At 38.4% G+C, this 27363-nt stretch overlaps 2 protein-coding genes across 2 annotated transcripts in view; one reads left to right on the top strand and one right to left on the bottom strand.

The window, feature by feature from the left end:
* Positions 1-23188, bottom strand: part of COG5 (component of oligomeric golgi complex 5) — a 441240-nt gene extending 418052 nt beyond the window's left edge. Inside the window, exons 1-2 of the mRNA XM_044679046.1 lie at positions 23101-23188; positions 37-176 (exon numbers count right to left, since the gene is read on the bottom strand). Coding sequence (XP_044534981.1) covers positions 37-176; positions 23101-23188 — 228 coding nt within the window. The remainder of the gene's footprint in view (positions 1-36; positions 177-23100) is intronic.
* A 141-nt stretch (positions 23189-23329) lies between these two features.
* The window catches only part of LOC123250452 (B-cell receptor-associated protein 29-like), a 93207-nt gene continuing 89173 nt past the window's right edge, over positions 23330-27363 (top strand). Inside the window, exon 1 of the mRNA XM_044679520.1 lies at positions 23330-23360. The gene's annotated coding sequence lies outside the window, so the exon portion shown is untranslated. The remainder of the gene's footprint in view (positions 23361-27363) is intronic.

Genomic DNA, 27363 nt, shown 5'->3' with positions numbered 1-27363 from the left:
TTAGAGTTATCTGTTCTTAAAAAAAAATGGCTTTACCTGAAGGTGTAGTTCTTTATCCAACTGACTTATTCCTTGTGCAAGTTTTGCTAGCTGTTCAGCTATCACAGCTTGGTGAATAGATTGAGAAGTGTAAGTCTTTACATCAAAGTCTTCACTTAAGAAGTCCAAATAACATTCTGAAAGGAAAATGGAAAAGACTCATTAAACATATAGAAATAAAAAATAAACAACTTATTATTTTATTACTAACCCTCAAGGAAGGAACAAGGCAATTATTATATAGACATTAATCTTTTTAAAAAAAGAGAAAGATTCCTTCCATGCCTATGAAAAAAATAGCAAGGATAATATTTAGGGCCCCAGTTGTTTATATACAAAGCACAAAACATGAATAATAAAATGAACTCAAATTTTAACAAATGGAAGTAAATATTGCCATCCACCAAACCTGAGCAGGATGGGGTTTGTGACAAGAATATAATAAAGGTAAGAAAAATGAGTTTCTATCATATAAGGTATAAACAAAGAAAACAGAAAAAAATGTATGATAATAAGGCATATAAACTTTTTTATGAAAGCCTATGAAGTTAAGAATGGAGGCACACTAAGATCAATTAAAACAAAGGAAAATAGAAGTATTGTTTTCACTATAAGAAATAGTATAAATTTCTAAGACAGATGGAAAAAATGGTTGATAAACTCCTGATGGAAATTATAGAAGCAAGTTTTATACCTTCTCTCATGTCTCACTAATCCCGGAGGGGAGGTAACCAGACTCTTTGTTCCCCACAGCCACTTCCTAACCCTTCCTCTGCCACCATCACTAAGCAGCTCCTTCTCCTTTGAGGTTCACTATATCCATGTATATGACCCAATTCTTTTCCTAGGAGGTAGTTACCTATATTAGCCTCCAAGGAGTTCTTTCTCCTTTCCCACTGAGGTCAACACAAAACTTAGTTCATTGTCTTCATCTCTATCACAACCCACATTTCCATACTAGAGGATTTCAACATACATGTTGCTATTTCCTTAAACATTCTAGCCTCCCATTTGTTTAATCTTCTCAATTCCCATAATCTATTCTGTTACATCTTCTCAGCTACTGACCAGGGCAGTCATAAACTTGAACTCATGAGTGATCACAAGTGCAATCACAAGAATTCTAAAAATCCTCTGTCCAGCCATAATATTGCATTATTCCATCTCACCATGTTCTTTACTTCTAAGCCTATTTTCTTCATCTTCTAATGGCTTTTAGACTTTTCACTTCTCAAAGCTCTCCTAGGGCATCATTCCTGCTTTGGCTTCATTTCTTTCCTTTCTAATCTTGGCCCTATTATTGACCAATCCAATTTTATTTTCTCTTCTAATTCTGAATCATTTGCACCTTGACTTATGTAAAAGAGATGTGGGACATCAGGGATGTTAAAATATAATCTAAATGGTTGTGGGTACACACACTGGGTTGAAGGAGAGACAGAACCAGGATGGGGAGACAAGAGTACACAGCTAAGCTGCTGCTAACTGTCAAGAATGGCTGTTGACCAACTGTCACCCAGCTTACCACTAGGCCAGAGTCTTTGAAACCAGCAGGCAAGGTAAAAGGTTTTAACAGTTTTAATTATGTTCAACTAAATAGAGGTTGGATAGGGGATTCTACATTAAAACCTAAATGGCAAAACCACAGGGCAAGGGGAGGACTTGACTTCTCTAATCTTAGTAACCTAAGCAGGCAGGGCTCAAGGAGCAGTTCTGGAGTCTCTGGGAAGTCTGCTTCAAACCTGGTTCCAGCCAGGTTTGACCAGCACAGCTAAAGGGGCTGAGGGTGGCTTTGAGGGTTCTCACAGTAATCCTCAGATGATCAGAGGATGCCAAAAGCCAAGGTGGTCCAAGGTACCCAAGTAGAGAGAGTATGCTTGAGATGCTGTCCACCAGATCCCAAACTCCTCCTCCACTTGGTGCTGCTCTGCAGGTCTTGTCCACTTGCTGAAACCTCCACCACTCAGGATCCCAGGGAATCAGGATGCAGGTCTGTCCTTAACTCTGAGATCTCCCAGGGCTAGCAACAGTGTGTGCCAACCATTAATGGAGTCTCTCTCAGAGCACAAGCCCTACTTCCTGCTCCTTCATTCCATCTTGGAATTCTCCAGCCCTTCCTGCTAGGTCCAACCTTAATATTTAATTACTAACTAATCTTCCTCACAACACTTACCAAATTCCAGATTATTCCTATGTCATCCACCTCCTCTGCTCATAAGCATATACTGCTAAATTATACTAGAAAAAGCCAACAACTCTAACTGGATACACTAAAAATTTGTGTTATTAAATCTAAACTAAGTCCTCAATAATTTAAGGAAATATTTTAACTTTTTCCTGAATTAACTCTCCTTCCCATTCCTAATAGTGACAAACTTTTCTACTCTGGCCTCCTAGAGTGAACCCTCCTAGAGTGAACCCTCCCCAAACTCTCAGAAGACAATCTAGCCTAATTCTTCACTAAGAAAATGGAGGCCATTCTTCATGAGCTCTCTCTTCTCCCTTTCTCTATATCTTGAAATCACTTGCATTACATCCCCATTCTCTCCTCCCATACTCTAGTCCAAAGGTCGGCAACCTTTTTGGCCATGAGAGCCATAAATGCCTGCGGAAGGAGGAGGATGGAGGCTGAAGGCGCTGGAATATGGGGAAGGGGCTGAAGGGCCCTCTGGGGCACATCCTGGGGCTCTGCCTAGACTGGCTGGTCGGGAGGTGGAGCCAGATATGGCTCAAGAGCCATACGTTGTTGACCCCTGCTCTAGTCTCCAATGAAGAGTTGGGCCTTGTCCTCAACAAGGCCAGTTCTCCAAGTACCCTTAATCCTTTCCCTTCCAGTCTTCTCCAAAAGATTACCCTCATAATCATCTCCCTTTTTTCTATCTAATCTCCAATTCTTCCAACCAACCAACCAATAGCATTTAATTGTCTACTACGTGTTAGACAATGGGATACAAAGAAAAACTGAAACCATCCAATCTAGCTCTCCTTCTATCAGAGGAAATGCTATGTACATATCTAGGTATATACAGAATAAATATAAAATAAATACAATATAGTTAAATACAAGGTAGTTAATGAAGGAATGAATTGTCAGTGAAAGGAATCAAGAAAGGAACCCTATGTAGGGGATAGTCTTCGAACTGTTATCTTGAAGGAAGAAATGGAATCTGTGAGACGGAGATAGAAGGACTATGTACAATCCAAGAATGGAGCACAGCCAAATGCAAAAGTACTAAGATTAGAGATAGAATATATGAATGAATGAAAATCATTTATTAAGTGCTTATGCAAGAAGCATTGTGCTAAATAGTGGCAAAACAAAATAGAAAGGCAATCCCTGCTCCCAAAGAACTCCCATTCTAATAAGGGATAAAACTCATATATAAGATTTCAGCTACAAGTCAAATGGAAAAGTGCCAGGGTCCCTAGAGTGCAGTGGCAAAACAGATGGAAATGCCACTTCTTCAATGTCATTTCCACTAAAAAAAATTCTATCACTTTCCAATGCTGAACCATTGAAAGTACAACACACATCTGTGCTAAGAGCTTTCTTTTATAGGTCTTTAGTAGCTGTGGGGTAGGAGTATGGGGAGGGGAAGGGAGGAAGAGAGAGATTGTGTATGTGTGTGTGGTGTTGGCAATAATTTGACTTGCCTAGCACATGTTATACCTCCTATTTCTTTCTCAGGTTGTCTTGTTGCTTTAGCTAGTCTGATTTGCCTGCCCTATAGGTGGCAACCAGTTGGCAGTTAGTGAGATGGCTGGTTCCCTTTCCACAAGAGTTCATTCCCAGGGTGATGGCTATGAGGAATGGACGGTAGCAGAACCAATGCCACTCCCAAGGATCTTGTATGCATCTGCCCATTGGTAGCAACTTATCAGCATATGCTACTAGTGGTCACAAAGAAGTGGGCCCTTTTTCCATAATGATGGCTCCCCTCAACATTAGCTGTAAGGGCTGGGTTGGGAGCAGATCTAGGGACATTCTTACTCCCAGAGTTCTTGGGTTCAGGATCCTGGGCTGTCTCCATTTGTATCTGAAGGGAAATGATGGTCAATGTGGTTGTGGTGGTGGTATGACTTGCTGCCTCTTATTTTTCTCTTGGAATGCCTTGTTGTTGCCATAAGTGTTCGAGAATAATTGTCTAAAGTAAACTATAGAGTGAAAATCATGTATAATGAGACTAGAAAATAGGCTGAGGTTAGGTTATGAAAGACTTTAGAAGTCAAATAGAAAAATGTAGAGGGCCATTGGAGAAACAGGGTCAAAATTAGGGCCTGTTATCTGGATTCCCTATGTGACCAATCCAGGCTGAGGCAGTCTTTGTGTTTGGTCCTGGTCACCTGAGCCCTGAAAATCTCTGGTACCAGCAGGTAGATTAATCCAAAAACAACTTGACCCTTCCAGGAGGCTATTAGGAGTCATTTAGAGAAATAGAGTCTGTAATAGATGTGTTATCTGGATCCCATTACAAAATCAACGGCAAGTAAAACTGTGTGTATGATTTTTCTGCACTGCATGTCAGATGCAGATAGAATGGGCCATCTAAGGCAAAAATCTGAGGCTCCTCTTTTGACTCTTTTTCAGATCCACACCTTTTCTTGATAACATTATAGGTCCCATTGGAAAGCTTTAAACAAACCAGCAGTTACTGGGTTAACAATTCCTCTACAAGAAAATTAAGATCTCTAAACTCTAAGAATATTCCTAAGTCAGCCAAGGTCAGGGCTAGACAAAACTTTATCCAGCCAGATGCAGTCCTTCCAATAAAAAATACAAGACTCAATTCATTTATGATATCTATAGAATATATTTATGGTTCTCAGAATTTGCTTGCTGATATCCAGGCTGCTAGAATTCAGCCTTGGACCCTGTTCTATCTTTACTTTGAAGCCTCCAAGGATTTTCTTTGTAACCCCTTCACAGCTGTGACTCTTTCTTTGTATTCTTTGTTTGAAACCAGTATAAAAATAAACTCAAATCTCCATGATGTTGGAGCAGCTATGGGCTAACCACTAGTCTGACTGTTCTCATTTTCTGTTTCTTGTCTTATCAATCCGACGCCATTAAACGCCACTCAGGACCCCTACCATATAGAGCTGGCTTTCTATAGAAAAATGTATATTTTATCCTAGAGGCAATAAGGAGCTACTAGAATTTACTGACTGGGGGGGGGGCAGTGGTGATATGATTAGACATCACTTTGGCAGCAGTAGAAATGATAGGAACCTTGGGGTGGGGGAGAAGGGTGACTATTCTACCTAAAAGTTTGTAAATGACAATTAGAAGAGATTAGATTTTTTTGGAGAGCACATTTCAAAGAATTTAGGAAAATGACAGGATCATAGATATTCAGATTTTATAAGTAGGCAGTCTAGAAGGGATAGGAAGTTCTTAAGAATGAAATTCTGAAGATATAAAGAGAAAGAATTTCAATAAGAAATAAAAGGTGGAATGGGAGAGTAAGGGGGATGACTGTAAGAAGACACTGATTTATTCTTTCCCTTCCACTCACTCCTTTCTCACCAAGAAGGCAAACAGAATTCTATCAATTATACATGTGAACTCATGCAAAACATATTTCCATGTAAGCTATATCATAAAAAAGGAAGAAGAAAAAAATGAAGTGAGAAAATTATGCTTCAATTTCCACTTAAGAGTTCATCAGTTCTCTCTCTGGAGGGCAAGTGACATTTTTCATCATAAGTGCTTTGGAATTGCCTTGAATCATTATATGATCAGCCTAGCCAATCTTTCATAGATGATCTTCATTAAAACATTACTCTTACTGTGCATAATGATCTCCCAGTTCTCTTCCCTTCACTTTGCATCAGTTCATATAAATCTTTTTTTCTGCAATCATCCCCCTCATAATATCTTAAAGCACAATACACCATCACAGTCATATGCCATATCTTGTTCAGCCACTCCTCAACTGATAAGCATCCCCTCAATTTCTAATTCTTTGCCACCACAAAATGAGCTGCTATAAATATTTTTGTACATATACTATCTTTCCTTTTTCTTTGATCTCTTTGGGGTACATACCTAGTGGTGGTATTGCCAAGTCAAAGGATATGTACGGTTTTGTAATAACCCTTTGGGCTACAAATTATTCCCCAGAATTGTTCCAAATTATTCTCCAAAATCATTGAATCAGTTTTCAATTCCACTAACATTGTTAGTAGGAGCAGCTAGGTGGCTCAGTAGATTGAAAGCCAAGTCTAGAGATGGGAGGTCCCAAGTTCAAATCTGGTCTCAGACATTTCCTAGCCCTTACCACTTTTCTATCTGGGAACCAATACACAGTATTGCTCCTAAGACAGAAAGTAAGAGGAAAAAAAATGAAAAAAAAACAGGTTATTAATATATACATATATATTTTTCCCCTTTTCCCTTCCAGTATTTGTCATTTCTGATATGTGTGAGGTGGTACCTCAGAAATGCTTCAATTTGCACTTCTCTAATCAATGGTGATTTAAAGCATTTCTTATATGACTATCAATAGCTTTGATTTTTTTCTTCTGAAAACTGCCTATTCATATCATTTGATCATTTATAAACTAGGGAATGGCTCTTACTTTTATTATTTGGCTGAATTTCCTAATCGATTGAGAAAAGAGATTTTTATCAGAGAAATTTGCCCTTAAAATTTTTTTATATTAATTATCTATGATATCTTTTAGCAAAATGCATTCTTCCTGATTATCTCTTTGAATAAGTCTTTTTTTTCCTTTTGCTTTCTGAGATTATGATTTTTATCCCTGCCTTTTTTACTTCAACTGAAGCCTAATAGATTCTGGTTCCAGCCCTTTATTTTGACTCTGTGTCCGCTTTCAAGTGTGTCTCTTGTAAATGACATATTGTTGGATTCTGCTTTCTAATCTATTCTGCTATCCACTTCTGTTTTGTGGGTGAGCTCATCCTATTCACATTCATAGTTATGATTATGATTACTGTGTATTTCCCTCTATCCTGTTTTGCTCTGTTGAATTCTGGGAAGATGGTGGCTTAGACTGAGCAAATCTGTTTTCCTCTGCTTATCTTTTTCTCTCTTTTTATCTTATCTGTCTTCAAAAGTCTGTTTTGCTTCTGATCATTGCCTCCCTTAATCCCTCCTCCCTTTTATCATTCCCCTCATATTAATTATTAATATTATTCTCATATAGCTTACTCCCTTCTCCTATTTCTCTACTGGGTAAGATATGTTGCCACAATGTGAAGAGGGAAAATTTAATGTGGTTGGGCTGAATATTCAAAGGGGTGGTCACCAGGAAATGAATATATATCAATTCCAAATGATTTTTTAGCAATTTATTTATAAAATATATAAAGAATGAAAGTGGAGAAATGAGAAGAAAGCAGAGTAAGAGATCTAGCTTAATGAACTAGGTTATGTGTTCAAGCCCTGGCTTTACTTTGGCCGGGCTCCAGAGGCCCCAGCTGGAGAGCCTAAAGGTCAATTAACATGGGTTTTAGCCACAAGGCCTCCTTCCAATCAAGGGGCTAGTACCTCCAGGGAAGCTAAGGAAGAGAGTCAGCCTTTTTTCATTCACCACACGGTAGTTCAGAGGGAGAGATTTAAGAACAGTCTCACCAAGTCCAAGGTCTCAGGTCCAGTAAACAGATTCTTCATCAGCCTCCAACTCAAACTCAGAACTCCAAAGAACCAAGAAGTAGACCCCATAAGAAGTTGTAACTTCTTTTTAAAGGCACCTCTTTTGCATCACTTCCTGTGCATTCCCCCCATTTTACGTGTACCAATCACAACAAAGGTTTTGCTTATTCTTGCTTATAATCCCAGTTCCTTTACCTTACAAAATATCATATCCCAAGTTCTCCACTCCTTTAACATTGAAAATGCTAAATCTAGTGTGATCCTGACAGTAGGTCCACAATATTTGAATTATTTCTTTCTGGCTGCTTATAGTATTTTTTCCTTGAGCTCTAGAATTTGTCATTATTCCTGGGAATTTTCATTTTGGGATTTGTTTCAGGAGATAATTGGTGAATTGGTTCAATTTCTATTTTACCTTCTGTATCTAATATATTGGGGCAATTTTCCTTTATAAGATTTTGAAACGATGTTTAGGTTCTTTCTTTGATCATGACTTTCAGGTAGTCCAATAATTCTTAAATTATTTCTCCTTGATTTATTTCCCAGGTTAGTTTGTTTTTTTAATGAGATATTTCACATGTTCTGTTTTTTTCATTCTTTTTACTTTGTTTCTCCATGTCTCATTGAGTCATTAGTTTCTACTTTTCCAATTTTCTAAGCTTTTTTTTTTTAAAGGCAGAAGAGCAACAAAGGATAGGCATTGGGGGTTAAGTGATTTGCCCAAGGTCACCAAGCTAGGAAGTATCTGAGGCCAAATTTGAACCTAGGACTTCCTATCTCTGGCCCTGGCTCTCAATCCACTGAGTCATCTAGTTGTCCCCCATTCTAACTTTTAAGAAATTATTTTCTCTAGTGAGGCTTTTGCACCTCTTTTTCCCCATTTGGTCAACTCTGCTTTTTAAGTTCTTTTCTTCAGTGAATTTGTATACCTCCTTTTCCATTAGGTCAATTCTTATTTTAAAAGTGATATTTTCTGTGGTATTTTTTGGTGCTTCTTTTACCAAGCTGTTAGTTCTCTCTTCATAATTTTCTTGCATTGCTCTCATGTCTTTTCCTGATATTTCCTTTACCACTTTTATCTCTTTCTTTAATGCTTCCAGAATTCTTTTGGGGCTTGAATTCAGTTAACATTTTTTTGAGGCTTTGCTTTTAGTGGTTTTCACACTGTTGTCTTCTTCTGAGTTTATGCTTTAGTGTTCTCTGATACCAGAGTAGCTTTTTATTGTCAAGTTCTTTTTGTTGGTGTTTGTTCATTTTCCCAGCCTATTTCATGCTGGGAGTGGGGAGGTGCCAAGCTTCAGGCTTTTTCACACTGATCTTTTCAGAAGTAGTTCTACAGCAGCACTGGAGAACTTTTTAGAGATCATGTGCCCAAATTGCACCTTCAAGCCACCTGTGAGCCCCACACATTACCCCAGAGAGTGGAGGGAGGAAGTGCTCACATTGGTCTGCTGGACAGAGGGGCAGGCATGCAAAAAAATTTCCTCAGATGCAGTGAAGAAGGGGAATGGAGCAGCCCGCTCCAGCACACCAGGGCATGTATGCCATATCTTCACCAACACAGCTCTAGGGAATACAAGTTTTTGGTGGTTCCAAGGTGGTGTGATCTGATGTGGTCACAGTTTTTCTGGTCAGCTCTCTGGTGTTTACAAAGGAAAGGCCCTTGCACTCTGTGGCAGTTAAGTACTAGCACCCCTCTTGGCTCTTGAACTATGACCAGGTCCACGAATCTCTTATACCCACAAGTGCTAGTGCTTCTAATCACCCTGGAACTGTGACCAGGGCCCCTAGTTCTTCTCTGCCCTGGAATTGTAACCCAGGCCTGCTTATGGGCAATATAATTACCAGTCAGCACTAGCTACACCCAGTGCCAGCATTACATATTCTGTAATTTCTTTCTGAAATTGTTGTCCAAGTCTCTTAATAGCCCAGACTCTCTGGACTAACCACAGAGCCTTCCTTCTGTTAAAACTTCCTGAGCTCTCAGTGACATCCATCTGTTTCAGATCTATTCATCTCATGTTTCTATCCCACTTTCCCCTTTCCTTCCATTATTCTGCTTTTAACAAGCTGCCCTTTAAATGAAATATCTTCATCTAGCTCTCCTATCTTCTTGAAGTCAACTTGGCTTTCCACAGAAGACACTGTATCCCTTACTATCCTTATCATTATTGAATGTACTTTCTTCTCATGTGTCCCCAAAATCTGAGCCAAAAGAATATGAATGCTTCTTGCTTCTCAGTACCACTTCTAGATATACCACTTACCACCACCTCTTTCATGATTCAGTCCATCAAGATGTGACATACTATTCAAGTATGGGTACTATCTACTGGTCCCTAACTTATTTTTTCCTTTCTCTCTTTAAGTTCAGTAGCTGGCTCATATTTTTCTCCACTCTTCTATATTCAACTCTACTTTTCTACTTCTCATACTTGGAAACTTCAAATAACAGGATAACACTCCCTCAAATATCCTTATTTCTCAAGTCATTAAATTCATCACATAATGTATACTTTCACTACATAGTGGCCTTCTTTATTGCTTTTTAATACATCACCATTCCCAAATGTTACACTTCCATAAATCTACAATTCTGAAATTCCTCCAATCATAACTCCTTTCTACCTCTCCCTAAATGTAACTACTCAGAAACTTCTCTAAACTTATGACAAACTCTGAGAATATGAACCCTCCCTGCTTTTCCAGGCCATTTGTGTTCTGCCTTTACTTTTTTCCCTCCAAAATCTTGACCCTATTTAATGCTTTATACCCCGTGTTCTACTCTTGAGTCCCATTCACCATTTCCTATTGTAACTACCCTTTACAAATCCTAAACCATGATTAATCTCACCCATTTCTAAACCTAGTCTGGAACTTTCTTTTCTCTCTTCATGCCACCCACAAAACTCCTTACTCTCAGCAAAAGGTCTCGCTTCAATAATTTACAGGGGAAAAAAATCAGCCCACCTATCTCACTCTTCCTTTTCTTCATAATTCTTCACTTTCATAACCTCAACTTCATGCTGTATACTCTTTCCAGGCTCAGAAGTATCCATTCTTGGCAGTACCAACTCATCTATTTATACCTAACCTAGCCCCTTCTCAGCTTCTCTGAAAGCTTGTCCCTGTAAACATTTTTTCTCTCCTTAATTTTCAAATACTTCTTTATCTACTGGCTCTTTTCTTAATAAACATAAACATTTCTAGGCTTTCCCTAATGTTTTTTTTTAATCTTGGCCCTACCATAAGTATATCTTTACTCCCTTTTATAGACAAACTCCTAAGGGAGAAAAATTATTGCTTCTATCTTCTCACCTGCAGTTATTATCTCAAGCTCTTGCAATCCAGCTTCTGACTCCACCACTTGATAAAAACTACTCTCTCTGCAAGGTTACTAAAGATCTTTTAATTGTTAAATCCAGTGGCTTTTATCTCATTCTTCATGCCTCTTGACCTCTCTGTACTATTTAATTCTGTTGATCATTTCTTCCTTCTGGGTATTTTCTCATCTCTAGGTTCATGATAATATTTTTCTCTGGTTTCACTATAACCTGTTAAACTGATCTTTCTCAGTTTCTTTTGCTGGATCACTATCCAGATTCCACCTACTCTGTGTCAGAGTTCCTCAGAGCTCTTTCCCAGAACCTCTTTTTGCCTCCTCTCTACACTCTCTCTTGGGAATCTCATCAATTCTCATAGGTTCAAATATCTTCTCTATGCAAAATAATACCCAAACTACAGATCTAGTGCTCATATCTCTCCTGAGGTCTAGACTCACATCTCTAATTGACTCCTAAGCATTTATAACTCTTTGTGTACAAAAGAGAACTCATTATCTTTCCCCCCCTTTTCTAACTATCCCACATCTGCTGTGGGCACCACCATTCTTTCAGAAACTCAAATTCACAGATTAGGAATCATTCTTGATTTCAACCTCTCCCTGCATATATCCAACCCAGGGTCATCTTGTCAATTTGATTTCTATCCATTGAATCTCTTGTATCCATTCCCTAATTTCCATTCAAATAACAAAATCCTAGTTGAGGCCTATGTTCCCTCTCACCCTTGACTATTACAATATATTTCTTTCACAGTCTTCCTGAATTCACCTTCTATCAATTCCAATTCATCCTGCACACAGTTACCAATCAGCTAAAGCTGAATAGAACAGTCAGTCTCCACTCCAAAAGCTTCTAGTTTGTTAATGTCTCTAAGATAAAATACAAATCCCTCCTTTTGGCATTTAAAGTCCTTTACAATCTGGCTTCAGCCTATCTTTCAAGACTAAATGAAAATTAGAGTACCTTAGAAAGCACACTACATTCTGGATATACTATACTGACTTATTTGCTATTCTCCCATCTAATATTTCATTCCCATCTCTGTGCCTTTGTATAACTAACTGGTCCTATGTCTGAGAAGCTCTCCTCCTTTCTTAAAGGTTCAGTATAAGTAGTACTTCCTATAAGTGATTTTTCCTGAATCCCAACATTGCTAGTATCCCTTACTCACAATTTTTAAAAATTATTTTTATATATTTATATCATATTATATAATTTTAGTGATTCTTTCCCCCTTCCCCTACTCTACCCCAGAAGATAAGTTTCTGTAGGATAGTGACTGTCTCTTTTTTGTCTTTATATCTTTAGAGCCAACATAGTAGGTGCATAGTAAGTATCTTTTTTTTTATTAAAGTTTATTTATTTAATTAATTAATTTAGAGTATTTTTCCAAGGTTACATGAATCATGTTCTTTCCCTGCCCTCCTCCCACTACCCTCCTGTAGCCAACGAGCAATTCCACTGGGTTAGTAAGTATCTCTTGATTGGTAAGTTTTCTTCATTCACTGGAGTGAATCAAAAATCATTTATGAAGAATTGACTCTGTGCCAGACTATGATAAGTACTCACATTCAAGAACTCCTTCCATGTTAATCAATATTCTTTTAATTGAAAAGAAGAAGTTTTGCCGAGAGCCCCTCAGAGAAATAAAAGTCTCCATCAGGGCTCCATCAAAGTCAATGCAGATGACAGAGCCCTGCATTGATCCCTGCAGTCTGAAAATCGGACCACAGGACCACCCCTCTGAGTGACTCTCTTCTGATCAACACTTTTTATTATCGAAATTATTATAATCTATATGTTTAAGATAGCCTCAAGTTTTGTAGTATAGATATAAAATTCCTTTATAGAAATCTCCTTATAAAAATCCCCTTATAGAAATCCCCTAATTACTCTATAATAAACCAGAATTTAATGAGTTAATAGTTCATAACCTCAGTAAAATAGCAGAAGCTGCTTTAATCTTTCTTTTTCTCTGTCTCAAGAGTCTGAAGGACACAGCATGGTATTTCAAAACAAAATACCCTCGTTGGATGGCTTTCTCACGCTGAGTTTAACCCCGGGAACTTAAATGTTCTCACACTTTAATACACTTTTGAAATATGATGCTCTTATTAAAATAAAACTTAGATAAAGTAGGGTTTTGGTAGCCTTGAAAACTGTTTAGACTAGGTATAATCTATATGTAGAAATACATTTTGTGTGCCAACTTTTATGTAACTGGTATAACCTTGAGCTCTTTTCTGTTTGGGTTTGAAATGAAAATTTTCCCAGCATTTGTGTGACTTTAAGAGAAAGGTATAAAAAATAAAGATTCACAGGAAGTTCTCAGAACACCTTCCAGAAATCCATTGTGTCTCTGACTCTCTCTCTTTCTCGGCTAAACCATCACACCACTCAGGATAACTGGAGTTGTCCTTGACAGTTTTACAGCCAAAAAAATGGTAGTCAATAATATAATTAGTTTATATAAACGATGAGAATTTAGATCACAGAACCACCAAAAAAAAATTTTATACCCCTTACCTTCCATCTTGGAATCAATACTATATATTGGTTCCAAGGCAGAAGAGTGGCAAGGGGTAGGCAATGGGGGTCAAGTGACTTGCCCAGGGTCACACAGCTAGGAATTGTCTGAGGCCAGATTTGAACCCACGACCTCCCATTTCTGGGCCTGGCTCTCAATCCACTCAGCCACCTAGCTGCCCCCAGAATCATCAATTTTAAAAACAAGAAGTCAGCAGTCAGCTAGTCCAAATTATATCAGAAAGAACTCAAATTTAGTTCAAAAGTTTTCCCTTACTGCTCACTGAACACACTGCTGTCTTTTGCTGACAATTAAAATAAGTCTACTGCCAAATGATAGGTCTTCAGATACTTGAAGACGGCTGTCCTTTCCCAAGATCCCCAGTTCCTTCAAATGATTTTCATATGATTGTTATTCAAGTCCCCTTATTATCCTGGTCACTTTCTTCTGAAAAATATCCCAAGTATTTTTTAAAAGGTTATGCCCAGAGGGGGCAGCTGGGTAGCTCAGTGGATTGAGAGCCAGGCCTAGAGACGGGAGGTCCTAGGTTCAAATCTGGCCTCAGACACTTCCCAGCTGTGTGACCCTGGGCAAGTCACTTGACCCCCATTGCCTACCCTTACCACTCTTCTGCCTTGGAGCCAATACACAGTATTGACTCCAAGACGGAAGGTAAGGGTTTAAGGAAAAAAAAAAAAAAAAGGTTATGCCCAGAACCAAACCTAATAATCTAGATGTGACCAATTCAGAGCAGGTACCAAATCCTATAATTGTACTGCTGGTTTTTAAAAAGCTAAGTGAGGTGCTTCCTTGTCATTCCATAATCAATTAAGTGCCTATAGTGCATGCAAAGCATTACATCAAGCACCAGGGATAATAGAGTATGTAACAACATGGACTCTCTTGGCAAAAAGTTTTACAGACTAATGGGGGTGAGGGGTGTTTTAAAATTTTGTACCCTGGAGACTTCATTTCCCAGCATTCTTTACTCTTCCCAGGGTTCCCTTGTCTTGCATCCTGGTGTTGTGCCCTGGCGTGGCTTTGCTTATAAATTTGCTGAAACCTAAGCTGAGGGAACTTTTTTAGGGGGGCTTTGGCTTCGGCTCAAGCATGGTAGGCTGCTGGGTCTCTGGCTCTTTGCTCTGCTCACTCAGCTGAAGGAACCCCTTTTCTCTCTCACTTTTGTTGTTATTAAATCCTATAAATTTAAATACTTGGAATATTCAGTAATTTTTAGCCTTATAATACTTGGTGACCAAAAAGGGACTTCAGAACTTTTAAGAGAGTTGAGAAACTGGATTTCTTCTCCTGCCATGGGCTACCCTCTCACCTCCCCCTTACCTTCCTTCAGAGAACTACCTTCGGAGCTTTCTCAGGCTTACTGTCTCCCACCGCCCAACAGGAGAGCCAGGATAGCCAGGTCTCTCCCCAATTGCAGGGCTAGAGCAACTCTCCTCCTTCCATACATATGATCCTGCTTATCAAGATGTACAAAATTTTGCTCCAGGCCTTTTTGACTGAATGAGAGAAAAGCAAAATCATTTCTATTGTTAATAAAGCCCAAGGGGGGAATGCGGTTCATTGGCCAGATCAGGACCTGAAATGGGATATTAATGAAGAAAGAGAATATTTGCAGCTATGCCATGCCAGGGAGGCATTGTTAAGGCAATGTGAGAATGCTCCGCCAGGCCAGGCACATGGACAAAATTTGAAAGTCTTAAGCAGTCAGACAATGGCTTATTGAGCTGGAAGGAAGGTACACAGATCGTGACCTCACTGAAGAAAGGGAAGTATGGCAAATGAGGAGGCAATTTGTAAACAATTGCTCCAAAGTGGTCCAGGAATATTTTAAAACAAACTGCCCAAACTGGAAATCGTGCAGGGTCACACTGTACATATCTAAAGGTCATGACCAAAAAAAATGTGGAAACAAATTATTTGGAAGCAGAATTATGGAAAGAACTACAAACCTTAACAGAAAGACTTGATAAAGAAGAGAAAGAAGATCAAGCAGTGGCTATTATCCCTTTGCAGGATTCCATACATCAATCATTAATATGCCACTTCTGTGCAAAAAGGAGTCACATAATGATGAATTGTAGGAATTGGAAACAAGCAATTCAGAATAATAACTTCAGAAATAATTTTAAAACTAATAACTTCAGGAATAATAACACCTTTAGAAATCCTAACAATTATTGAAATCCTAACAATTATGGAAATGATACTCCACATCCAAATCCAAATCAGGCAAACAATAACTCACACCAACAACAATATATCCAAAGTGGAGCTCATCCACGCTATACTCAAGGTGAGACTGCCTAGAGGAGCCCAAGGAAATCCCCAAAACAGACCAAATACTCAAAGATATTTATGAAGGTGTGAGGGTTGGGGGGGGATTAGGGCACTGGAATCAGAGAGTACAACCTTTGACTTCCCAGATTCTTATGTCTTAATGCCAGAAATTGAAAAGGAACATTTCCCTTCTAATAAAATATTGCTAGTACATTCAAGAGTTTATTAATGCCTATCATTGAAAATATTCTCTTAGGAAGTTAAACACTGGCTAATGTTAAGGGAGAAACCAGGGAAAGGTGCCTTAAACAGTAAATATGTGTCCAGGTGAGTGTGAGAGACAGGAATGACAGGAAGGGACCCACAAGTAGGGAGATTAAAGTTTAACAGCAAAGGGGTGGTCTGTTACTGAATTGGCTGTTAGGTCCAACTGCCACTCTGAAGCACCTATGATAATCAGCATAGTAAAGGCAGGAGTTTATAAGTTAAGGCAACACATTTAATCAAGGACAAACTAAGATTAAGGATGGGAATAGGGTTTACTACACTTAAAAGCTAAGGGCAAACCACAGGGGCAGGGGAAGAACTTGACTACACTCTCCTATGATCTAAGCAAGACAGGGCCCAAAGAAAGCAGTACTGGAGTCACAAGGGAAACTGGTTCCAACCAGGTTTGGTCAGCTTAGTTGAGGACCTGAGGGTGGCTTTACTTGGGATCTCACGGCTGATCCAGGGATGGTTTCAGGATACCAGGAGTCAACTCCACCAGAACAGGTCATCCAAGGTATCCAGGTAGGGAGAGAAAGTTTGCAATGCTGTCCACCAGATCAGAAACCACTTCCCTACTTGGTGCTGCTCTGCAGGTCTGATGTCCTCTGCTGTAAGCCTTCACCACTTTCAGGATCCCAGGGAATCTGGATACAACTCCTCTAGCTCTGAGATCTCCCAGGGTCAGCAACAGTTTGTGCCAACCACCATGGAGTCCTTCTCAGCCACAAGTCACTTCCTCCTTCCCCTGCATTCCATTCAGAATGTCCATGACCTCCAGCTAAGGCTTTTCCTAGCCTGCTTACACTTTTAAACTTATGCCTCTTACACTAATAAGAATAATGAGATATCCAAATCACTAGAAAATATTAATTTGGATCATTATTAAAGTTAACCCAATTTTGCAAATATGTATTTTTCTTAAAGTAGCAATAAGCACCTCAAAATGACTTACAGTATTTGGAGCCTTATAACAAATACCATCTCTGTATTTTTTAAACAGACACTACACTGTGATTGATGCAAATCTTTTGAAGGGAAAATTTGTGGCTCCATATTTAAACTATTTGTATTTATCTATAATATTGCACCCATGTAAAGAGAGCACCTTCTGTAGATGATAAGTAACTATATCCTATTGATAAGTAATTGTATTGATCCTATTGTATTGTAGCAATTGTTTGCTTTGAGATTTGATTCTATTTTTTTAAGTACATATATATGCTGCTGATACTCTGCATTTTTAGCTATTGTAATTTTGCTATTGGACATGTATTTGTTTGTGTTGTTTTTACTTGTACCATCCTATATTTGACCCTAAGAAAATACCTTTGTAAAAGTCCATGAACTAGTTGGACAGAAAACTTGTACTGATAAGTTAGAAAACATGTATTATGAATTTTAAAAATTTGGTACTTTTTTTTAATGTGTCTTACCCATTGCCTACTGTCTTTGTAAACCTGTCGCTTTATTTTGGGAAAATTAATTGCACTTACACTATGGATCATGGCTAAGTTAAGAAGGAAATGGATCTCAATTTCTGGGTAAGAAACCTTTATATTCTACCTCTCCTTGAGTGACACTGATTATCATATAAATATTTTTGATTGTCATTGACCGTAAGAGATATATTTTTTATTTTTAAAACATTTTATAATTGTTTTTCCATGCATATGGTATTTGAGTTTTCCAAAGCACATGTCACAAATATTACAAGAAAATGTTTTGATTTTACACTAGTGTAGGTTTAGAATGTGCATTAGTCCTGAGTGTAACTGCCTGCCCAAAGGCCTTTGACTGTTGAAACTGCCACTGATTCTTTAACTATTATGGGACTTTGCTTCATAAATATGTCTGATTCAAGAAAAAGGAATGAAAGGAGAACAGATTTCACCTACTCAGTGCCAAGAAAGCATGGACTTAACCTGAATAGTGCCAAAAGACCACACAGGTCAAAAAGAAACCAAGCCAGGTAAAACTGATGAAATTCTACGCCAATGCAAAAGGACTTGAACCGTGTGTGAGAAGGTTGCGGCACTTGACATATGTTAAGTCTTGGGACTCCTTGTACTACACTCTTTGTGAAATACTTTCTATCAAGTACTTAACAACTGGCTGTTCTGGCTCCCCTATCCCTGAGAAACGATGAAAGATCAGACCAAGGAACAATAACAACAAAAAAAACTAGTCCCTTTTTCCATCTTTCATGCTGTGGCGGTTGACTGTGGTCCTGGCTACTGAGTGGATAAGTGCATGATGTTGAACATGGATTACTTTAATCGGGCCATTATTCTAGGACCTGTTGTGATTTTGTTTTTCCTTATTTAGGATTTTTTTCATATAATATTTGGCCTTTTTGTGATTATTTTTTTGATAATTTTATTTGGCAATGATTCATATGCTTCATACCTCAGTCATGTATCCCTATGTGATTTCTATGTTTCTTTATATCCTCCTCATGGGGGAATGTGTTATTATTTTGTAATGAAAAGCTTAAGTTATTTTAAGTAATTTTAAGGGTCAGAAATTTGCTGCCTCCTGGAATCCAGAGACTGAACTCCTTGCAGAAGATGCCATGGAGATGCCCGCAGAGACCACATGCTGCTCCAGTATATCCTGAGATATTCTAGATTGAACTTTGGGAGGGTTAAACTCATTTGTTTTTGTTAAAATGCATTTGTTTTTATTAACTGCATTAGTTTTTTTAAATGCTTTTATTTTTGTATGTTGTACAAGAGGGGACTGCTCCCTAATTGGTTTTATTCTTATTTCCTTTTTGTTTCCTTATCCCCAGGTTATTGTATTTTCCCCTTGTAAAAATTGTATGTATCTTTAGTTTGCAATGTTTGAAATGATCCATTGGGGAGACTGGTCTCCCAAAGGATCACAGCGGGGAATTTGGGGGGGATTTTTTTTTAAATGTGTACCCTGGGGACTTTATTTCCCCGCATTCTTTACTATTCCCGGGGTTTCCTTGTCTTGTGTCCCAGTGTTGCACCCTGGCATGGGTTTGTTTATAAATTTGCTGAAACCCATACTGAGGGGACTTTTTGGGGGAGCTTTGGCTTTGGCTCAATAATAGTAGGCTGCTGGGTCTCTGGCTCTTTGCTCTGCTCACTCGGCTGAAGGAACCTCTTTTCTCTCACTTTGGTTGTTTTTAAATCTTATAAATTTAAATACTTGGAGTATTCATTCATTTTTAGTCTTATAGCGGGGAGGAGAGAAGAATGTACAGAAATAAATGATAGGGGCAGCTAGGTGGTTCAGTGGATAGAGTGCCAGACCAGTACTAGGTTTTATTCCAAAGAGATTATTTTTAAAAAAAGGAAAAGGACCTACTTTTACAAAAATATTCATAGCATCTTTTTTTTTGTGGCAAAGAATTGGAAATTGAGGGGATATTCATCAATTGCGGAAGGGCTGAACAATTTGTAGTATATGTTGATGTTAGAATACTATTGTGCTATAATAAATGACAAGTAAAATGATGTCTGGAAAAGCTGTACAGTTCTACATGATCTGCCACAGAGCAAAATAAGCAGAACTGGGAGAACACTGTATGCAGTAACAGCAATATAGTATGATAATCAACTGTGAAAGACTTGGCTAATCTCAGCAATGCAATGATCTGGGACAATTCTGAAGGACTTATGACAAACACTGCTATCCACCTCCAAGGAAAGAACTATTGGAGTCAAATACAGCATACTATCTTTCACATTAGTTTATTTATGGTTTTATCTTGGGGTTCTGGTTTTGTCTAAGTGTTCTCTTACAATAATGACCAATATGGAATTGTGTTTTGCATGATAATACATGTATGACCCAGATCAAATTGCTAACCAACTCTGAGTGAGGGGAGGGGGCAGAGGGAGGGAAATGGTTTGATCTTATAATTTTAGAAAACATATGTTGAAAATTATTATTATATGTAACTAGGAAAATAAAATATTTGGGGAAAAAAGTAATTGAGAGTGATGAGGTAAAATACAGATACAGAAGTCATCTGCATAGAGATTATAATTGAAGTCATATGAGATAAAAAGACTATGAGAGAGTGAAAAGAAAAGAGAGACAAGCACAGAAATGTAGGGATCATTCAAAAATAAGACTTGAAAGGATATGAAGATCCAATGAAGGAAACAAAGAACAGTCAAAGACACAACAAAACATTAGAGTGTACTATTAAGAAACAAATGGGAATACAGATGGAAGTGGCAATTCAGAATGTTGAATAGCAAAGAAAGATCATGGCCTAAAAATAGGTCATTGGATTTAATAAAAAGGAAATAATAATATGACTTTGGAAATAGCTATTGTAGTATGGAGATCAACCAGAAAGCTGGAAATTTCAAACTAGTTTTTTTTTTTTAAACCCTTAACTTCTGTGTATTGGCTCATAGGTGGAAGAGTGGTAAGGGTGGGCAATGGGGGTCAAGTGATTTGCCCAGGGTCACACAACTGGGAAGTGTCTGAGGCCAGACTTGAATCTAGGATCTCCCGTCTCTAGGCCTGACTCTCAATCCATTGAGCTACCCAGCTGCCCCCAAACTAGTTCTTCTTATTGTACATGCAGCAATGTTTTCCCTCTACCACACTATCACCTTGGAGTTAGAATCAAATCAATAAAATAAACTTTTATTACATACCTACTTTGTGTAAAACTGTCTTCAAGGGGCTTACTTTTTACTGGTTAGAAAGAGGTGCGAAGGGGGTTAGGGAGTGGGGGAAGGCAGCATGCCTGCCTCCAAAATAGGAAGATGATATGAAATGGTAATAGAAGGTTTAAAAACTTTGTTTAATTGACTAGTATGAGCAAATAAAGTGAAATGGGAATGAGTATGATATGTTCTGCATAAGGAAGCAAGTCATCCTCATAGTAAAAACTGATAGGAAGAGAGAAATAAGAAGTTTGATTTGCCATGTATCCCATGATTTTCCCTTTTTATCTTATGTTTGGTTCTCATTGGTGCAAAGAAATGGCAGTCTATAGAGGAAAACTTCATAAGAAAAGATTTTTTTGTATCCTGAAATACAGTTTATTCCTCGATGTTTTAAAGCTAATGATGGACTATCAAGGAGTCATCTTATTATTTTTTTTCACTGTTACTTTTGATCTACATTCATCTATTAAAAAATTCAAACCCAGCCCCCTGTACTCTATTTTCAGGAAAAGTTATAGCAAGGAGACTCAGCTCTTGCCATTTTATGATTCCCCAGAGCCAAAAACAGGGATACTAATGCAATGCTGGTGGAGTTGTGCATTAGTATTTATGCCCAAAACTCATTAAATTGTTCAGGAAAGTAATTTAGAACTGCACTCAAAAAATTACTAAACTGTGCATAATCTTTGACCCAGATACCACTAGTAGATATCACAGAAAAGAGATTAAGAGTAAAAGAACCTGAATGTACTAGAAATATTCATAGATATTTTCTGTATTAACACACAGAAACATCCCTAGAAACTAAGGAGATATCCATCTATTGAGAAACAGCTAAACAAACTATAGCAAATATGATAATCTGTAATAGCAGAAACTAACTTTTCTATTTGTATCTTTAGTGATTAACACAGTGTTTTTCACACAATCAATGCTCAATAAATGCTTTTTTTTCATTCATTTATGTATAAGTGAATGTAATAGAATATTATTTTGTCATAAAAAATGAAAAATACTTTCAAGAAAACTGGGAATCCTAGAGACAGGAGGTCATGGGTTCAAATCTGGCCTCAGACACTCCCTAGCTGTGTGACCCTAGGCAAGTCACTTAACCCCCATTGCTTAGCCCTTACCACTCTTCTGCCAATACTGTGTATTGGCTCCAAGACAGAAGGTAAGGGTTTAAAAAAGAAAAAAGAAAAGAAAACTGGGAAGACTTATATGACTGATGCAGAGAAAAGTAAATAGAACCAAAAGAATAATTCATACCATGATAATATTAAGCAGAAACTTTTTTGAAAGACTTGAGAACTCTGATCAGTGCAATGACAACCCACAATGCCAGAGAACCAAAGATGAAGCATATCACTACCTCCAGAGAAGTAAGTCTCAAGAAGAAGAATAAAAGATATATTTTTGGAAACAGATAATGTGGGCATTTCCTTTGTTTGACTATGCATACTTTTGGGGAGGCTTTGATTTTAATTTTGTTCAATTAGGGAGAGGAGGAGAGGAAAAAAATGCTTTCCAATTGAAAAAAAATCAATAAAAGTATTCTATTTTCTAATATTCCCATTCTCAAATGCCACTGCAACAACCTTGGTTCAGGTCTTCAACTCTTTTCACCTTGAATCTGGCCTAGCATAACAGCCTGCAAATCGAGCCACCTGTAGGTTGTGCTCAATCTTGGATAAATCAAAGGCGCCTAGAGGAATCCTATTACCTAAGGGAGCTAGAAGATATGCTAAGAGTAAAAGAGGGAGAGGTGCAAATCAATAAACAATGGTTAACATAAACGCAGAAAACAAATGCAACCCTCCCTCATCTCTGTTTTGAAAGTTCTTTAAGTGTGTAAGGATGAATGAATCAAATAAAAACATTAGTTGGAGAAAAAGCAGATGAACATTCCAGGAGATTGATTTCTTCCTGAAGTATCTGCAGACCTACAGAAAACTGTCCCAAAGAGCACTGGCTCTTTCCCGACCAAATTTCCTCCCGTACCCTCCTCTTTTCGGGGAGATCAGGTGTTTCGTATCTTCCTCCCGGCGACTGTGGCAACATTCAGGACCTATTCTCTGGGCAGTCCGGGTCTAGGCTTCAGGGAATTCTAGGGCGCCTGCAGTGGCGGGAACATGGGAGGTTCCCCCACGCCCAGGGGAAGGAGGACAGGAGGGAGGAGTGGTCACCGGAGCCTGGATGGGAGCGAACTGACAGGAAGAGGATCTACCACCTTGCGACTCGGAAAACTTTCTACCACAGTAAAGCGTCAGATTGGCAGCCCTAGAGACCTGCCAGGCGGCCCCGCAGAGCTCCCTAGCCCCACTCCGGTCCTGATCCCTTACCGTCCTGAAGCAGTTCCCGGACCGAGATCGGAGCCGCTCCAGAAACAAGAGCCTCAGCCCCAGACCCAGCAACACCGATGCCTTCCATGTTGGCAGGTGCAGGACTGATGATGTCAAGTAGCCAGGCCCTCCTTGGCCGAAGCCCGTGACGTACAAACTCCGCGCCCGTTGGCTCGCTCTCGGTAGAGTTCTAGTGCGCGTGCGTGGCTCCCAAGGTTTCCGCTGCTACCGGAGAGGCTGGGAGAACTAGAGACCCGAGGGTAAGTCGCGTGGGTTCTGTGAAAGGGAGGGGTGGCGGGGCCAGCGCGACCCTTGAAGTTCCGTGCTCGTGGAAGGAGGTAAAGGTCTGAGGAGGGAGACTGGAGGAAGCAACCACGACCGGACTCGGACGGACCCTTACCCTAACCACAAAGGAGGAAAGGACCTCTGAGGTCTTCTGCGCCCGAGCAGATGGGGAACTGAGCCCAGATTATATATACAAGAGTGGAAGGATTTAAGTAATCTAGTGACTAGATTCGAATCCAGTCCCCCTTGTTTTACAGGAAGATTTATGAGGATATCGCGACCCAAAGAATGAGAGGATCTTAGCGGTAACGCTGGAAGGGGCATCTAGTCCAAAGCCCTTCTTTTCTGCAGTTGACGAAAGGAAGGCCCGGAGTCATAGGATAACGGAATTAAAATCAGAAGGAGCCTTAATTAAAGACCATAGAATTCACCCTCTTCTTCATTTTATAGATGAAGAAACAGATTTGCTCAGGATCACAGCCAGGATCCAAACCCAGGCTCAGGCTATCTTACCTGAAAAACTGGTATTCTTTGGCAAAGACCGAGGGTAGATCAAAGCATACCACTTTTCTCTTTATTTCCTTCATGAGCTTTTCCTGGTATGTGCGATACATGCCTTCTTTCAAAGCATGAAGAATAGGGAAATATGTATTGTATGATAGCACTGGTACAACCCTATATCGGACTATTGGCTGGGGAAGGGGAGGGAGGGAGGGAGAGAAGCTGAATAGGAAAATAGTAGATAATTATTAAAAATTGTTTCTGCCTGTGATTGGAAAAATTAAAATCAAAACTGGAAAAAAAAAAAAAAACAACTAGTCTTCCTTTCCACTAGACCAGGCTTCCTTGCTCTTCCCCTTTATTTCCCTTCTTTTTCTTTCCCACAGAGGAGAAATAAACGCACAAGAGAATGAGTCAGTCACTTTAATTATGTTCCCCAATTATTGATTAAGTGCCTACTACATGCAAGGCATTAGGGACACATACAGAAATAGTCTGTCCCTACAGGAAACTTAGAGCTGCTCTACTAGGGAGAGAAAACAGAGGGCCATAGATTGAGAACTGAAATTTGTTGTTCAGATGTTTTAGTTGCCTCTAACTTTTCACCACCCCATTTAAGGTTTTCTTGGCAAAGATACTGAAATGGTTTGCCATTTTCTTCTCCAGCTCATTTTTACAGATTGAGGAAAATGAGGCAAAGAGTTAAGTGACTTGCACAGGGTCACATAGATAATAAGTGTCTGACTCCAAGTGGCACAAATATGTTAGTGACTTATCTAAGGTCATAGAGGTAACAAATGATAGGTCTTGCTTCTAGACTCTCCGATTCCAAATACAATATCCTTTCAACTACATCAGACAGCACAAACATATATACAAGGTAGTTTCCAAAGGGAGAGAATGCTGACAACTGGGAGAGTCAGAAAAGGAACTTTTTTCACTTTTTTTAAGACTACAGAAAAAGAAAAAAGGAGCACCTAATCAGTTATCACAATCTGTGGGCTGCATTTTACCAGGTTTCTAGATTTCAGTTTCACATTTATTTCCAAGTACCCCATCCCCACAGTAATCATTTGTTGGGTAAAGATGCAAAGTTTACCAAAATGATGGCCAATGCCTCGTGGAATTTTTAATTTAATTATTCATAACCAGATGACCATTATAATTATAGGAGTGGCAAGGTGGTAAAGTGGAAGAAGCACTATATTTGGAATCAACATCTGAAATCTTGAACAAGTCATATCTTTACTCTTGAGGCTCAGTTTCTAGATAAGGAGAGAAACCTATTGGTTAGTTTATAGATATTTTCCCTACAGGAGAAATATAGGAAGTAGGTCAGTGAAAGAGAAGTCAGTGATGAAGAGCTACTTTTACTTCAGAAACCTATAATTTTATTTGATTTTATCACCCTTTAATAACGAAGATTAGAATTTCTCCATATAGAATCACAGAATCTTCTCTATAAAATCTACAGAATCCTATCTGTAAAACAAGTGAGGGAACAGCTAGGTGGTTCAGTGGATTGAGAGCCAGGCCTAGAAATGGGAGATCCTAGGTTCAAATCTGGAGCCATACTCTTCTTAGCTATGTGACCCTGGGCAAGTCACTTAACCCCCATTGCCTTGGAACCAATACACAGTATTGATTCTAAGTCAGAAGGTAAGGGTTTAAAAAAAAAAAAAGGAATTGGACTAAATTTTAAAAATTTTTAAATAAAAGGTTCCTCCAACCTCTAAGCCATATGATAAAGTCATTAGGAAGAAATATAAAGCAAAATATTTTGTGAGGTCCTTGTAACATTGGGGATTTCAGAGAAGCTATAAAAAAAGATGGTCCTCGAGTTGAAGTCTCCATCACTTAGAATCCCTGTCTTCCTTCAGAGCTAAGTTTAAGTATAACCTCTCATATAAAACTTATCCTAATATTCCTATCTACTAATGCCTTCCCATATCCAAATTACCATTTTAGTTTATTTATATATTGATATATATTTTTTAACAATAGACTATCTCCTTTTACACATGAAAAAACTGAAGTCCAGAGAATTAATTTGTTTTAAGGCCTTATGAATTGTGACCAAAACAAGATTTTGGTTCATGTCTTCTAGCTCCAAAACCAGTATTTTCCTACCTAATGTTGCTTCCTGCCTCTGTGACTTTATACTTCCTGTTTCTTGTAGCTGGACTATCTTTTCTAATCTCTAGCATCTTTCAAGGCTCAGTTTGTGTGCTATATGCACCATGAAACCTTCCCTGTTCACCAAATTGGGTTATTGCACTTCCCTTTCAAATTATCTTGTATTTACTTATCTGTTTGCATACTGTTTCCCTCCTTTAGAAGTCTGCTCCTCAAGGTCAGATACAGTTTTTCATTTTTCTCTTTATATTGCTGGTGACTAGTACAGTACTTTTCAAATAGTAGGTTTTACTTAACAAACTTAACAAAACTTTTCTTAACACATGTTGAATTATTTGAACTGACTAACATGTACATATTCAAAAGCAGTATGTGTGCATCAATTAGATAGAAATTGCATTTTTGCAAAGGAATTTGACCCCAAGATTCCTATAAAGAAAAATGGATATGGCCAGGAATCAACAAACAAGGGATCAGATAGAAGATCACTAAAAGGATGACTAAGAAGTTTTGTGTTCTTAAGGCACATGATTTTACTTCCTTGTTAACTCGCTCAAAAAGCTTTAGCAAATGCTTATTCTTCATCCTTCACTACTACATTAAGAATCAAGAGTTAACATCTTTTAATAATTATATCTCAAAAATGCCCAGAATGCTTGACTCTAAAGATCATTATGTTTTTGTCTACTGCGAAACTGTTTCCAGAGTGAACTGCTTTGAAATCATGTTGGGTAACTAAAATAGCAAGTTTTATAGGTAAAGTTTATTCCTTCCTTGTAGATGGTAGATGGCTTTATAGTAATCAACAATAAAAATCTCCACACTTAAAAGTCATTTTTAAGTGCAGGATTCTTAACCCTGGGTTTATGAACTTGTGTGTGTGTATGTGCATGCTTAAATATTTTGTTAACTGTATTTCAACATAGTAATATCTGACTGAATACCCCAGCTTAAGATTTTTTGCTCTAGATATTTATCAGATCAAATGCTATCTTGTCAGACCTTCCCTGAGCTGTATACATACAGGATTGATTTTCCTCTCTGAAAGCCATAACTCAGATCATTGCAATGAGCAACCACAACTCCAGAAGACTGTTATTCCAGAGAGGATAAACTAGAGCTGCAGGATATGTGAATGGTTTGCATACCTATACTTTGTTACAAAGCAGAATGTTTTTGTTTTGTTGTGTTGGTTGAACTGGTAGTAGTAATAGTGTTTTTAAAAAAAAAGAAAAGAGCATTCATGAAACACTAGAAGTTCAAAAAATGAAGTAGGATTGTATTGAAATTACTGTATTAAACTTATATGCTTTTTAAAAAAACTGTACATTATTGAGATTC

Source organism: Gracilinanus agilis, chromosome 5, assembly GCF_016433145.1.
Source record: "Gracilinanus agilis isolate LMUSP501 chromosome 5, AgileGrace, whole genome shotgun sequence".
NCBI lineage: Eukaryota > Metazoa > Chordata > Mammalia > Didelphimorphia > Didelphidae > Gracilinanus > Gracilinanus agilis.
The sequence above is the reverse complement of the archived record's forward strand: the minus strand, read 5'-3'. Positions and strand labels throughout refer to the sequence as shown.